At 41.2% G+C, this 15,523-nt stretch overlaps 1 protein-coding gene across 1 annotated transcript; it reads right to left on the bottom strand.

Annotated features, from left to right (window-relative positions):
* Positions 1-4,770: 4,770 nt before the first annotated feature.
* Positions 4,771-13,834, bottom strand: Ube2a (ubiquitin conjugating enzyme E2 A). The gene is made up of 6 exons (XM_041646623.1): positions 13,681-13,834; positions 13,439-13,519; positions 12,986-13,011; positions 6,466-6,555; positions 5,326-5,414; positions 4,771-5,021 (listed from the first exon to the last, which is right to left on the bottom strand). Exons 1-6 carry the CDS (start codon positions 13,722-13,724, stop codon positions 4,893-4,895), a joined length of 459 nt encoding a protein of 152 aa, XP_041502557.1. The 5' UTR covers positions 13,725-13,834; the 3' UTR covers positions 4,771-4,892.
* Between the last annotated feature and the right edge of the window lie 1,689 nt (positions 13,835-15,523).

The raw sequence follows: 15,523 nt of genomic DNA, 5'->3' as shown, positions 1-15,523 counted from the left end.
TACTTAAAATGTCAGGTCAATTTGTACTAGCAATTTTCATCTTTGTGTGAAGCCAATTATAGAACGTTTAACAATAAATTCTGCTGTACATGTAAATGTCTTTATCAACTAAATGATGTAAAACTTTCTTAAAAGTAATTTTAGTGTTTGCTTATTTATAACTTCTACCCTGTGATTTCCAGGATATTGGAAGTGATTTACTGTATCTTGTGCTATATCACTTTTAACAAATTCTAGTCTTCCTGCTGAGAGAGCACTACTTGAGAGAGATGTCACAAAGTTTCCAAAAAGCCTTGATTCAATCAGAAGAAAGGAAGCTTGAATTGTTTGTTCTTGGTGCCTTGCAGAGAGACTCAGAGCAACTCTCCATTGTAGCTTTCACACGGTCTGTGCGTCACATCCAAGGCAACCACAGCTGTGGTAGGGCCTGGTAAAAGACTGAAGATTGGTACATTGGTGCTTTGATGAAAAGGTCAGTTGGCTGGTCCCTCTCTCAAACAGCTTATTACGCCCCAAAGCCAACTTTGTAACATACTTAAAACTGCTATTTTCGCTTATTTCTGGAAAGTAAAAATGTATAAAAATAAAAGAGTTAGTGTATGCTTCCTGAATAAAAAGGAGCCAAAGTTGATCAAAATGCTGGTGTGCTTCTTTCTGGAGAGCAACCTAGTAGCAACACTTTGGGTCTTTGGACAAGGGAAGTGATGGTTGCACAGAATAGTTCAGTCACAGCACACATGGATAAATGTAATGATTTAGCAAATAGGAGAAGAATCTGTCACTCGTCATGGTTTTTGTTTGCTTTGTGTTTTTTTTTCTTGTATGCCAGCATTCTGACTTATCAAATCTTTGGCTGTTTATTTTTATGTGGTTTTATTGTATCTCAATGAATCAAGTAAAACCTAGCAATAAAAGAAATGAATATTACAATATTGATAGGTAACTCCAGAGAAGTGATGGTAAGGACTCCTAGGTTGTTTGTAGTGTCCTTTTAAAAAAGATTTATTTTTTTATAATGTGTGTGGGAGGGAATTATATGCATGTGAATGCATATGCCCATGGAGGACAGAGGTGTCAGATGGGGCTGACAATATAGGCACTTGTCAACCTTCTGCCATGGGTGCTGGGAACTGAACTCTGGTCCTCTGGAAGCACAGTATGTGCTCTTAACCTCTAAGCCAGCTCTTCAACCCCCATATGCAGGGTTCATGTTTGGTTTGTAACTGGTCCACACCACAATGCATAGTAAATTCCATTTTGCTTTCCTACTCCTTTTTCTACTTTATACTAAGAAGATAGAGTAAAATGTGTATTTAAAAATACAGATTACCTTTGATACATGGACCTCTTTCCTTCCATGCACCTGCATTGACTAGCACAGGACAGCATCTGCTTTGCACCCTTTTCCGTAGTGTATATACTTTATTCGTTTGGTAGAAGAGATGTACATTTTATTTTGGTGTCTAATACTTTAGTAGAAACAGAACTAGGGTAGAACTTTCATAGATTTTGTGATTATAACTATTTTTTTACCTGCAAAATTCACTCCCATCTTGGAAAGTTGTGGTTCAGGTAGTTAGAACACTGTGTCTTTGGTTTTCTGGATGACAAGAGATGGTTTTTAGAGATAATGAGATGTGAAAAACTTGGTTTGCTTGTCTCTTTATATGTTTTACTCCAAGATGATTTTTGTTGTCTTGGAGGAAAGTGGTATGAAATCAGAAGTCAGATTTGTTTATAAAAGCCTAATGGAACAGATTAGTTACACTTGAGGCTCTGTGATAATTGGATAAATTATATAGGAACTGGGTTCCTGATTTTGGTGGACCAGATAACTTGGTAGATAGAGCAGCTTTAGTATTGATGTGGAGAAATCAGCTTGACAGGAATAAGCTGCTGACAACCTTGCTGTTCCAGTTTTCCTTTTATTTGGTCCTTGCATTTTCCTTCTCTTTGAAATAGAAGTGATTTTTAGCTCAGGAACTTTGCTATAAAACTTGACAGAATATGAGTGCTTCCAAGTTTTATTTGTATTAAATGTAACCTGAAAACTGTATATGCATATGTGCTTGTCCTCACAGAGCCACTCTTTAACACCTACCCCCCTTGATTGCAAGAGTGGAAATATCATCCCATTAGGTGCATTTGTTTAGTAGTATTCAGTGTGTTTACTTTGCTATGAGTAACCCTTGCAGTAGGTCCTAAATAAAGGACTCTAATTACAGTTTTGGTTCTTCAGCATACCCCTTTCCCCACATAAGCAGGTACAAAATTGAAAGTTTGAGTCTCAAAAAGGCACCTTGAAAATATGTTTTAACTTTCTTGTAATTACATGTGGACAAGGCAGGCTTTGTTAAAAATTGTAAAGAAGAAAAAGGGGTAATTTGTATAAAATGTTCCAATGAGTGTCTAGGTAGCTTTGGCTATGTCTATGTCAGCTTCGTTCTTAAGGTTGTAAAAGGATTATCCCACGAGAAATTCATGATGGTGTTTCTCAGGAGATGTACAAAATAAAATATTACTAAATCAGCCTGTTCCCAGTCTCATGCTAAATTTTTCAAATAGCAATATTATCCATATTTAATGTGCCCAGCCAAAACAGGGTGAAAAAAGTTAATTCAAACACCAAATAAAAAAATGAATGGGGTTCACTTTGAAACAGAAATGGACTTGAAAGGGAAATATTAAGTTTATTTGAGGACCTTAGTCCTAAGCGGAACAATGCAATTTACATGGCAGATTGAACTCCCCCACAGTGAGGTCTAAGTACCCTTCAAGGATGACTGGGGTGCATGCATCTTTTCCTTCCATCTATTAATAAGACACAGCATGTTACTGTCGTATTCTCTTTAAAATGAGACTAGTTGCTCCTCAGAGAAGAGCTCACTTGCATTTCAACGTGATGTCAGAGGATACCTACCCTCACAAACTTACACAGAATTTAAACATTTTATGCATGTGTTGTGTGCCTGCCTGGGTGTATTTTTGTGCACCATCTTGAGTGCAGTACTCATGGAGGCCTGAAGAGGGCATTGGATTTCCCTAAGTACAGGAGTTAGAACAGTTTTGAGCAACCCAGTGTGGGTCCTGGGAACTGAAACAGGGTCCTCTGGAAAAAGAGCAAGCATTCTTAACTGAGCTGTCTCTCCATCTGTCCCCTACCTCCCTATTATTTTCTTTGAGGTGGAGTCTCATTATGTAACTGCCTCGCCTGAAACTTGCTCTGTACACCAAGTTGCCTTCAAAGTCAAGAGATCCATCTGCCTCTGCCTCTCAGATGCTGGAATTAGGCCTATTATAAACATGCCCCACTAAGCTAGAGGATTTGTAAGAGGTGGCTTGTCAAGATAAACAAGTTAGAGCTTAGTCACTGAGCATACTAGTAAGAAAACCTATCATCATTTCATTCTTTGTTCATTGCCTACAATGTACACTGAATTTATGTTAAAATGTTTGAAAAACAGTAACTCTGTGAATGAAAAGTTAAAAAAAGGTTTGCTAATATAGTACTGGCTGTCTATTTCCAGAAAGCATTTTGCTTTTGTTGTACTTATTTTTAAAAGGGAAGATAAATAGATAGGAAATCCCTAAAAAAAGTTAATAAAAATGTGAACTAAATTTTAAGGTTATTTTTTATTTACAACTTTTGAAAATGTACAGTTTTTACATGGGTTACTTGTGCAAAGTTAGAAGTGCTATAAATGCATAAAAGATTAACAATTAAAATATATTAGACAAAACATTTACAAGCCTTGCCCCATACTGTATATTTAAAAGTGTAAATATCCAAAGGAAAATTGCAGATATGGGCAATAAGGTTCTCAAAACACTGAAAGCATGCAGCAATAACTCAGGATTTAAATGAGAAAAGTTTGCAAGAGATAGGCTCACTTCCTTGAGTCATAAAAAGAAAAGTTTATTTAGGGCAATACTGTTCCTTTAAAAAGATTTGAGGATCTTCTGGTTCCTAACTTAAAAACAATAGCTTCGGGGGCTGGAGAGATGGCTCAGTGGTTAAGAGCATTGCCTGTTCTTCCAAAGGTCCTGAGTTCAATTCCCAGCAACCACATGGTGGCTCACAACCATCTATAATAAGGTCTGGTGCCCTCTTCTGGCCTGCAGACATACACACAGACAGAATATTGTATGCATAATAAATAAATAAATATTTAAAAAAAAACAATAGCTTCTAGTCCTGTTCTCACACCTCTAAAAAGCACAAAGCTCCAAAGGCCCGGATTCTGAAACATAATGCATTTGCACAATGATTATCTTACAAAAAGTGGACTATGTCAGTTATTAAAGTTGCTTCCATTTGTTAGCTAGGTCCTTTAGTCCTTGCTACCAATAAGTGCCATCTTGTAATTCATATTGCTTTACAATGAGTATAGAATCCGTTTTCCTTCCCCTTTAAGATGTTTACATGGATGCATTCCTGTTTTCTTTAGGTCATATCCTAAATACATTCTTTGCCAAATTGAACACAAGGAAAAACTGGCCAGGATGAAACACAGCAGCAATCATTTAGTTACAAATAACATTCTGGTCACGGGTATACACAACAGTTTCTCTTAAAAGCTTAGTATAAAAAGTACAGTAACCTGATAACTGCTTAGAGGCTGGAGGATGGAAATGAGATACAACAAAGGGACATATGCAGTAGTAATGTTTGCAAGTAACCCAGGTACAGTACATTGGACTTCAAATGGAATCTCTGATGCTCCACAGGAGGACAGAAAGGGGAAGAAAAACTTGGCAAGGGAAGACAGAAACAGCACAACAGCTATTTTGTTTTTAATAAAGTAAATGTAATGAATTAGGAATAGGAAGCAGATGAATTCATCAATATACATTTTTCTTATGGCCAGCCTCTTCGTTTGTTCTACCCTGAGTCAACAGTCACGCCAGCTTTGTTCTACTATTGCAGAAACACGCTTTTCATATTCCCGCTTGTTCTCCTGGTACAGCTGGGCAGCCTGGCTGTTGGCTGGACTATTGGGATTAGGTTCATCCAATAGAGACTACAGAGAAAAGAGAAATATCAGTTCCCTAATGCAACAAGACAAAGAAATTGTTGAGAACAGCTATTTTATCAATGACTGTCCCAAATAATAGTTAATTTTTCCATCTTTCACATACTAACTTAAAGTAACCGCAACTAGTTCAGGCAAATACACATGCACATACACATATTTCCTGAAGACTTGTATTTTAATGGTCTGCTCCCTTATACAATAAACTTGATCCCAAAATTTAAAAGATCAAAATAATCACTAATGTAAAAGCATCAAAGATTGTAATCACATTAAAGGGGGAAAAAATCACCTGTATGGATGTTAAAATGGAAGACACATCATAAGTTGGACTCCAACGGTTCTGAAGTATATCCAGACATATACTACCATCTGCGTAGACTAAGAACACAGAAGTAGGTATGTTAAACATAAGACTACTAAAGTTTAAGCATATTCAAGACAAAAATGCTCAAGAATGCTTTTGAAGTTTAAAGTTTCCTAGTTAACTGTCTAAAAAGGTGTCATAATCATTACTAGGGAAATAAGGTAATCAGAAAATAGCATGGTATAAAACTGGAGGGCAGTGCTTATTCTGAAGAAACTGTCCTGTTCAGAATGTCACACATATTTCCTAGCAGGTTATCTTTCCATAGAATTGTGGGAAGTTCAGCCCATCAAATCTGAAAATTATATATCCTATTTGTAACAGCTAAACATTCACAAAGTTTTATTTTGGCATAAAGATAAAAGTCTTAACACCATGAAAAAATATTATTAGAAAAAAAGTAAAAGACAATCTTGTAGACAAGTAGCAGCACTTTTCCAACAAACAGTGTCAGATCCTTTAACAGAATCTGGTGTTTGGTGGGTCTGAGTATTGAAAATGTTTCATAGTAATTCTGATTTGCACCTGAAGTTGAAAAATACCTTTCTGAGTGCTAGTGAAGAGAATTACAAAATACACGGTTACCCTAATTTGGCCTATCATTAAACAGGAGCCCCCCCTCAAAGCATTCTTATTTTTTTTAGTGAGTAAATAACAAAGATTATAAAGGCAGCAGGCTGTTAAGTCTCCAAGCAAAGGATGGTACTATCCTCTTGCATTTCCAGGACTATAGATCAATACAGTAAAAGAACATGAATTCCAATTTCCAGAGACAGCAAAATACTTGTACTTCACATAAGCAACAGCATTTGGAATTACCACCATAAAAAGCACTGTAGGACCGTACAAGAACATGTTTAAAATATTTGCCATAAAAAACAAAACAAACAAACAAAAAACAGGCACTGGTAGGGCACATCTTTAATCCCATCACTTAGGAAGCAGAGGCAGGTAGATTTCTGTGAGTTAGAGGCCAGCCTGGTCTACAGAGCGAGTTCCAGGACAGCCAGGGCTACACAGTGAAACCCTGTCTCAAAAAAAAAATGAATACAATAAAATACTTGCCATTAGGATGGAACATCTTAGAGACAAATCTAACAGTAGGTGGCTTATTCGGATATTCTTCAGTAAATTCAATTGTAAGTTTAAATGTTCCTGTAGTTAAAAAAGGGGGAATAGGACATCTTATTTATTACTTTTTTCACATGTACTTTGTTTTTAATGCTTTCTGAATATTTTTAATCATTAAGTGAAATAACATAAGGACAGGGATATAGTATAGAGAAGAGACTAGTTAAGAAACATCTCAAGGAACCACCACCGAAAGGTATTTTAGCTATTTTCCCATTATTCTCCAAAATTAAAAGACAGTCACCATAAACAAAATTGCTGTTTGCTGTATGATAGTCACTATGCACTTTGAACATATCCTTCAAATGATAAATAAGGTACTGAGCCCCAAATTTGACCTTTCTCCTTTAGACTAAAAAGAACTTAGGACTAGAGATACAGTTTAGTATGAGAGCACTTGCCTATTATACAGGGGGCCCTAGTTTTAACATCCAGTACCCCCGCAAAGCCTCAAAGGCCTATGGCAATCAGGCATTACCTTAAATTTCTCTAGTAGTCCCCAGTATACTAGGACAAAAAGGTTCCAAAAGCATTGCTAGAAATGCAAATCCATAATTAACAAATAAAATGGAACACAGAGAAAAATGTTCATTGGTTTCTTTTCATGTAATAATGATTATAATGAAAATTTAATTGAATTTAAGCCAGAACAAACTTTGCAGTGCCTATCAAAACCCTCACGTTTGACTCAAAATACTCCACTAAAATATCAATGCAATCATTCACATTAGTGGAGAGAATAACAAAAGTAGCCTACACTTTAGAGTATAACTTACCTATTAATTCCTTTAGAACTAGCAATTTATTTCCTGTTGACTGTCATTAATAGGTTTATTCCTACTTAAGAAAAGAGAATACCATCTTTCTACTGCTATATCTGACACATAACAATATCAAAAATTTGATTTTCTATTACCAACCTGATCTTGCTATGAATATGTCACAAAATTCTAGACTAATTTAAAATACAATATGGGGGCTTGGCAAGATGGCTAAATAGGTCATGGCATTTGCCACTAAGCCTGACAACTTGTGTTTGATTACCAGAATGCATGAGGTGAGAGAAGTGACTTCTACCAAGTTGTCCTGTGATTTCCACATGGGTACCCACAACCATACAAAAACTAAATTTAAAAAGAAAAATGCTACAAAGTCCTCATACACGGGAGGGAGGGAGGGAGGGAGGGGGGGGGGAGGGAGGCAAGGAAGGAAGAAAGGAAGGGAGGGAGGAAGGAAGGAAGGAAGGAAGGAAGGAATTGCTTTTTTTAAATATGACACTGAGAGTGTAGCTCAATAAGAGCATTTTGTTTAGCTCAGTCCAGGCCCTTGGTTACATCCACAGCACCATAAAAATAGAAGTAAATAAAATGTAATTGCAAAAGTACATTCCCCAGCTGGGCAGTGGTAGTGCACGCCTTTAATCTCAGGGCTCGAGAGGCAGAGAGACAGGTGGATCTGTGAGTTCGAGGCCAGCCTGGTCTACAGAGCAAGTTCCAGCACAGGCTCCAAAGCTACAGAGAAACCCTGTCTCAAAAACCCAAAAAAAAGTACATTCCCCAAACTACTGTCACTCTGGAAACTGTTTTCTTTTTGAAGGCCATATGTAGATACTATATAAAGAAGCTTAAGGGAACAAAACAGTAAGGAATAGGCATACTTCACGCTTATAAATTTTCCTTTAGGTTCTTATTGTTTGAGAAAGGGTCTCTCTGTGTAGTCCTGGCTGCCCTGAACTCCCTAAATAGACCAGGCTGGCCTTGAACTCATAGACTCATCTGCCTCTGCCTGGAGTGCTGGGATTAAAGGTATGTGCCACCACCACCCGGCAAAACTGGACTGACTAAATAGCACACAGAGACCCCAGCTACCCTGAACTAAACCATCATTAAGTGTGATACCCAAAGGCGGAAAGAAACACCACAATGGGTTTAAGAGAACAAGCTCAGGGCTAGGTTCCCAACACACACATGAAAGCTCAGGAGATCCCATGTCGTTTTCTAGCCTTTAAGGGCAATAGGCACACACATGCTACACAGACATATGATAAAACACATACATATATTGTTGGTGCTGTATTTGACTAAACCAAGTTTTTCATGTGCAAAAGAAGGCTAATAGTATCTATTGCAACACTGTTGTGAGGCTTAAGTGTAGCAAATGTGTATAGTCAAAGTTCTTCATAAATGAACAATTACTTTACCTGTAATTCTGCCTCACATATCTAGACCTGGCTGAATGAGAGAAAAATCCAAACTCTGAACTTTACTACCAGTCAGAAACACATAAGTAAATTCAATTATTAAGTAGCACTAATTTCCTGTCACAGAACAAACACATATATTCATAGGTTAATTATATATGCAGCCGGTTCAAATTCCTTGGCTAGAGCCTTCGGCCTAACTGTGGTCTGAAAGAAGAACAAGAGGCAGTGAATCCAATCTTTGTAAAAGCTTTAGATACCTTTATAAGTGAAACAACCAATTTATGTTTACTTGATTCATAAATTGACTTACCCAAATATTATACAATGTATACATTTAAAAGGCAACATTCCTTTCAATTACATTAAATAAGCAGAGCCTCTTCAGTGGAACCCTCAATTGCAATTCATGAGATCTAAACAAATTTAAGGCAATTAAAAAAAAATCATAGGCTATTAAACAATTTCACACCAGAGCTCACCTTCAGAAGGCTAGGCCTTCAACATAATGAAAGATTAGACCTCATCATTGTACACAATCTTCACTGATTTTTCTGATTTTTTTTATCTTTCTGAAGAGGCCAAACCATTTTTAAGTACCAACACAAATAAACATGGAGGCCAGAAAAAAATATATAATGTGTTAAATGTCTAGTATATCACAATAAAACTGACATGGTTGAATTACATAACAGATTCAATGTTTTTGAAAATTCAAAGAGTCAGGCCTGATGGCCTATGTGGCACAAACACCTCTAATCCTAGCACCTGGGAGAGGGAGGCAAGAGAATCAGGAACTTCTTAGGTTCCTCTGGTCATCCTCAATCGTATATTTAATCTGAAGTGATATATTTGAGACCCTGTCTCAAAAAACAACAAACAAGACAAAACAAAAAACAAATTACATATGGGGGAGGGGGAAGATGGAAGGAAAGAAGGAGAGAGGGAGGGAGAGAGAGGGAGGGAATAAAGAAAAAGCAAGTGCTATTGTCAAAGAAAACTTTTCTGCTCGTTTCTTGTCATTTGATTACTAACTTAGGAGCCTGAAGGAAAATTACATGTACTTAAATCTTTTTGATGACTAAAAGAAAATTCTTTATTACTCTTAGTGGACTTTAAGAGATACCTTTTAGTCAGGCAGTGGTGGCGCACACCTTTAATCCCAGCACTCAGGAGGCAGAGACAGGTGGATCTCTGTGAGTTGGAGGCCAGCTTGGTCTACAAAGTGAGTTCCAGGACAGCAAAGGCTATTACATAGAGAAACCCCATCTCAAAAAAAGAGATACTTACTTAAAAAAGATATACACACTCAAATTCTTAAGGTCACATATACGTTAAAAAGCAACTGCAATTATCTCAATAATTTTGGACCTGATAAAGAATATATCCCATAACTTTTGTATTTAGCTTATATATAAAGATATTTCAACAAAGTTTTCCTTACAATATTCTGGTAGTATAAGTTTTCCAGAACATATTTATCTCTTTTTAAATATGTGAAGCTAAAGCAAACTGCCTTTAAAATTTTCTTTTCTCAGAATTTCCTCTTTTTAACTAGGACCTGATTCAGAAACCTCTATCAAGGAATAAACAAAAGTTGTGTAAGGGCTTTTAATTTGAAAACACATTGGACACAGCAAATCAGCTGTCACTTATCTCCTATCGAATCTCTTCCCTAGTTATAAAGTCTCCAAATGTAATTAAGAGTAATAAAAAAATGGTCAGAATTTGTTTTTGCCAGTCAGAATTCTAAACACCAGAAGAAGCATGCATATATACTAAAGTGTTCAACAGAATCAGAGATGGGTACTGTCATTTAGCTTAACTCCTTTCAGCAATGCCAAGTTACAGATAGTTGTACACCATCAAAAACAAAGGCAGTAATGTCAAAGGCAGCAGTCAAGGTAGATAATGGATTCCACAGTATCTTTTCAATTTACACTACTTTAAACATCAGGAGCACCCTTTAAATTTGAAGTAGCCTGTTTCTAGCAAAATGATGTGCTATTAATAAGCTGTGCCTAGGATAAAATAGTCTGAGGAAAATGAGGGGAGGCAATGAAAATAAATCCCACTATACCACTGGTTCTCAACCTGTGGGTCATGGTCCATTTTGGAGGGAATCAAATGACCCTTTCACAGGGGTCACCTGAGAGCATCAGAAAATACAGATATTTACATTATAATTCATAACAGTAGCAAAAAGTTACAAAGTAGCAATAAAAATAATTTTATGGTTGGGGGTCACTACTACATGAGGAACTAACTGTATTAAAGGCTCGAAGCATTAGGAAGGTTGAGAACCACTGGTCTACGCATAAAGCTTACATATAAAAGAAGTAGCACCAGTCAGGTGGTGGTGGCACAGCATTTGATCCCAGCATTCTGTGAGTTCGAGGCCAGCCTGGTCTACAGTTCCAAGATGCCAGAGTTACACAGAGAAACCCTGTCTCAAAACAACAAGCAAACAAACAAAATAATACCAGTCTAGAAGAGAAGTCTGGCTAGCCCTTACATTAAATTCACCAAAGTAGTGTGCCCTAGAATCACTCTCTCCTGCATCATTTCTTTCTTTTTAGTGCAGCATGGAACAGCAGCAGCAGTTATCTAGTCAATGAGGTAGAGAGAAAGCTAAAGTATTCTGGTTGACTAGCCACAGTTTTTGAAGGGTATCTGAGTATTTGAGACAAATTATAGAATGGCTGATCTTAACTTACTTGACATTAAGTTTTCTGACTCAGCAACATATATATGAAGAGTTTTAGAAATGGATTGGGCCAGGCAATGGTAGTACATACCTTTTGCCCCAGCACTCGGGAGGAAGAGGCAGGTGGATCTCTGAGTTCAAGGCCAGCCTGGTCTACAGAGAGTTTCAGGATAGCCAGGACTATATAGAGAAACTCAGTCTTGGAAAAAAAAATGAATGTTTTTGTTGTCACCTTTAAACTTGAGGGTGTGTGTGTGCGCACACACACACATTACTAAAGAAAGATAAGTCATTGAGAAAAAAAATTACAGAAAGATTAAGCACCCCAAACACTAAAGAATTTCATGAATTCAAATAGTTTTAATCATTCTTTAAATGACTTAAACCTTAAAAGACCCAAAACACCAATCACACACACACACACACACACACACACACACACACACACGTCTGCCTATAAAACTCTATCACCGTCAATTCTGATTGAGATATTGTGGTATAGGCAGACATTCAAGAGATGACCAATGGGAGTAGAGTAAGTGAAGAGTTTTCAAGAACTTGTTATAGTATTTCAACTGCACAGCAATCTGTAACTATGCCAAACAGAAAGGCTTATTTTCTTTGTTGCTTTCTTTTTTGAGACAAGGTTTCATTATGTATCCCTGGCTGGCCTGAGTCTATGTAAGCTAGACTAGTCTCGGATTGACGGAGATCTACCTGCCTCTACCTCCTCTGCCTTCCAGATGCAGGAATTAAAGGCATAGGGCACCATGCAGCAAAGTTTTTGAAGGGCAGTTAGTATGTGTGCTTAAAAGTCAGACCTAAATTGCTTAAGTTATACACCTCTTGCTACAAACTCAGCATTCAGGTAGGCTGGACGCTGGCCAAAGGGGTCCTACCGTAAGGCAAACCTCACTTCTGAAGCTGCTGTCAGATTCCTGACCAGAGGACCCTAAGGAAAACCCCACCTGTAAATGAATTTAAAACCAAGGAACAATATTATACTGAAAGGAGGCATTTCTGAGCACCTGCAAGGGAGCAAGGGCCCAGTGAGCCTCCCGTGTCAGAGTGTAAAAGGCAGGCAACTGCGCCTCAGAGGATCCCGCACCCATTCAGCCCCCCGGAAAGCGCACACTAAGCGCGGCTCCGCACCATCCTTGCCCTTTGCGAGGGAGCGGACGCGGGAGCAGATGGTCTCTGGTGGACCGACTTCATGCTCCCTGACCTGGGTGGGGGTTCAGCAGTCAGGCTCGCCGCTCCAACCCCCCGCGCCTGGGCACAGCTCTCACGGAGCGACTTTTACCCAGTTGGAAGGTCTCAACCGGCCTGACGGTTGCGGTGCGGTTCCGGGGAAGCACAAGCCTCGCCTGGAGCCGCCACACACTGGATTCCACTCAGACCTTTTTAGCAGGCAGAGGGGGCGAGGCAGAGCAGAGCAGGGTCGTTAAGCGGGGGGAGGTGGGGGGAGCGCTTGCTGATGACAGGGACCCCCCCTCCCCCCTCCCGCGGGGTAGGCTCCTAAAAGGTGGGGCGAGAAACTCTCTTACCATCCTCAAATGGGGTCCCTTCGGGCCTGCAACACAGAGAAAGAAAAACAAACAAGCGCAAGTCAGCGGCCGCCGAGAGGCTCCCCTTCCTCCCGGGGCGGCGGGGGCGGCGGAGGCGGCGGGGGCGGCTCTGTCAAGGGCTCGCGTCCCTGCCTCCTGGCTGCACCCCGGAAAGCCACCTCGCGCTCCGCTCGGGGTTCGGGAGGCAACGCAGGCCGCCGCCGCCTCAGCCGCCACCACTCCCCACCCCGACCCCCTAGAACCCCAAATGCTCCCCCCCCCCCCCGGCGGCGGCGGGGAAGGGAGCTAATCGAGGCAGAGGCTCCAGGGAGGCGCCTAGGCCCCAACAACCCCGACTCCCTTCCCCTGTCCCCCCCATCCCCCCTCCGCCGCTCGTCGAGGGGGCCGGCGCCGGTCCCTCAGCCCTCAGCAGCGGCCGGGACGCAGACTCACCCAAAAATGACCGCGTTCCAAACCATTATGTTGTTCTCTGATGGAGCCCCGCTCACTCCGGCCGGAGGGTCCTCTTGTAACCTTCAGAAACACACAGCGGCTCCCCTCAGTGCCGCCACTCGCCGCCGGCCCCCCATCACCACACCCCGAGCCGCTCGGCTCCGGGATCCGCCCTGTGCCCCGGCCGGCAGCCCCCTCGCCGCCTTCTCCATGATGGCCAGGGGTTGGGGGGGGGGGGTTACCTCTTGAAGTCCCTCATGAGGCGCCGCCGGGCCGGGGTCGACATGTCTCTAGCGGGGTCAGAGCTGGGGCATAAACCAGGGTCTGCGCTCCCTGAGGAAGCTGAGGGAGCCGAAGCCGCCGAGGGAGCGCCTAGAGGGACAGCGCTGCCTCTCCGAAGCCTAGGGTCGGTCTGGCGCCGGCTAAGCACCACCCCTGAGTAGACGGGGGCTGAACCAACCTGAGGAGAAAGCGAGGGGGGGTGGAACACCTTCCGCTGGACGGGCCGTACCAAGACGCGGGACGGGGGGGGAAGTTGTTATGTCACTCAAACCCGGCCTGAGAGCCCCCCACACACACCCAGTTCACTGGAAAAGGCAACCCTGGGGAGCAAATGGAAGTCTTCAACTCGCGGGGATTTAACCGGGGAACGCTCTGGTTCCACTTGCTGATTTGAAGACGAACCCTGTGAAGTTTTCTTTTTATCTTTACTTACTTTTTTTTATCTTTGTTTTTTTTCCTTTTCTCTTTTGAGGTACGGCCACCAGTAGGCCAGGCTGACCTCGAACTCACGGAGTAGTTGAGGATGACCTTGAACTCCTGACCCTTCTGCTTTCACCTCCCAAATGTTGGGATTACAAGAGTGCACCTGCACCACCGTGCCCGTCTTTATTTCTTATTTTGTTGCTGGCTTCCCCTGATTCCTCCCCCTCCTCTTCTTCCTCCTCCTCCTCTTCCTCCTCCTCCTCCTCTTCCTCCTCCTCCTCCTCTTTTTTCTTACAATACCATCCAATGTAACACTGACTAATTCAGCCTCACCATGAACCCCAGAGGCTGGCCCTTGCAGTCGCCTCAGACTGCCAAGGTCTGTGATGACAGAAATATGCCTTCACCCCTGGCTTCTTTTGTTTGGACAAGGAATAATTTATTATAGGGTGGAGGAAAGCGGAGAGGAGAAGTTGAAAGAGAAGAGCAGAGGGAAGAGCTGGCAGAGGGAAACCCATTCTCAAAAGCACAAATGTTCGGATCACATTCCCACAGCCACAAGAGACTGGTGGTGCAATGATTAAACTAGTGGGCAAAGTAAAAAGAAAGAAAGAAAGAAAGAAAGAAAGAAAGAAAGAAAGAAAGAAGTGGATCTTGACTATGAAAATGGGCTCTGGGTCCCTTTTCTTTGGGATGAGGGTGCACAATTCAATCCCAACCTTTAAACCTGGGCCTAAATAAAATGGTATTGGGGTGGTGGTGGAAATGACAGCTTCAGGCAGATAGAACAGACGGTTTACAATCGCTCTGGGCACTCACAATTTGTCTCTGGAACCACATTTCTCCTTGACAGTTCAACAAGCCAAGCAGCTAGTCTAGAGGATTCCCGGGGATGAGATTGTCCAGCTGCAGGGCCTTGGAAGGACAGAAGATCACAAGGAAAGGAACGGTAGGGCGCGCGTGGAAAAGCTGCACGTTGCGGGGAGGACTCACGGGTAGGTTAAGGACCTGTGAAAGCAATCACAGTTTGAAAGAAGCAGTTTAAAAGATCAATCCAAAAAAAAATCACTTAGTTGGCACAGACAAGATACGCATTTAAGAAGGATGGTGACTATAGGAAAGGCGGGTTTGTGTTAAATCCCGGGGAGCTTTGAATGCCAAGCTAATGGGATCCTCGGAAGGTAGAAGGAAGAGCAGGGAAGTGGCGCCCTTAGAGCTGTGCTAATCAGAATTTGCTCCCAAGAGCAGCTGCGGGGTTCTTGTTGGGGAGAGATATCAGCATGCTCACCATCCAGGGCCAAGTGCATTCTTTACCATGGAACCTTCTATGGCATCAAAGTTTTCAATAGAGACTCTCTCCCGTTAAATCCTGCTCACAGT

The sequence above is a fragment of the Microtus oregoni genome, unplaced genomic scaffold (genome assembly GCF_018167655.1).
Source record: "Microtus oregoni isolate MIOR12 unplaced genomic scaffold, Mior012 000138F_ref0000102, whole genome shotgun sequence".
In the NCBI taxonomy this organism is placed as follows: Eukaryota; Metazoa; Chordata; class Mammalia; order Rodentia; family Cricetidae; genus Microtus; species Microtus oregoni.
Note: the sequence above shows the minus strand (reverse complement) of the source record. Positions and strands in the feature narration are given on the sequence as shown.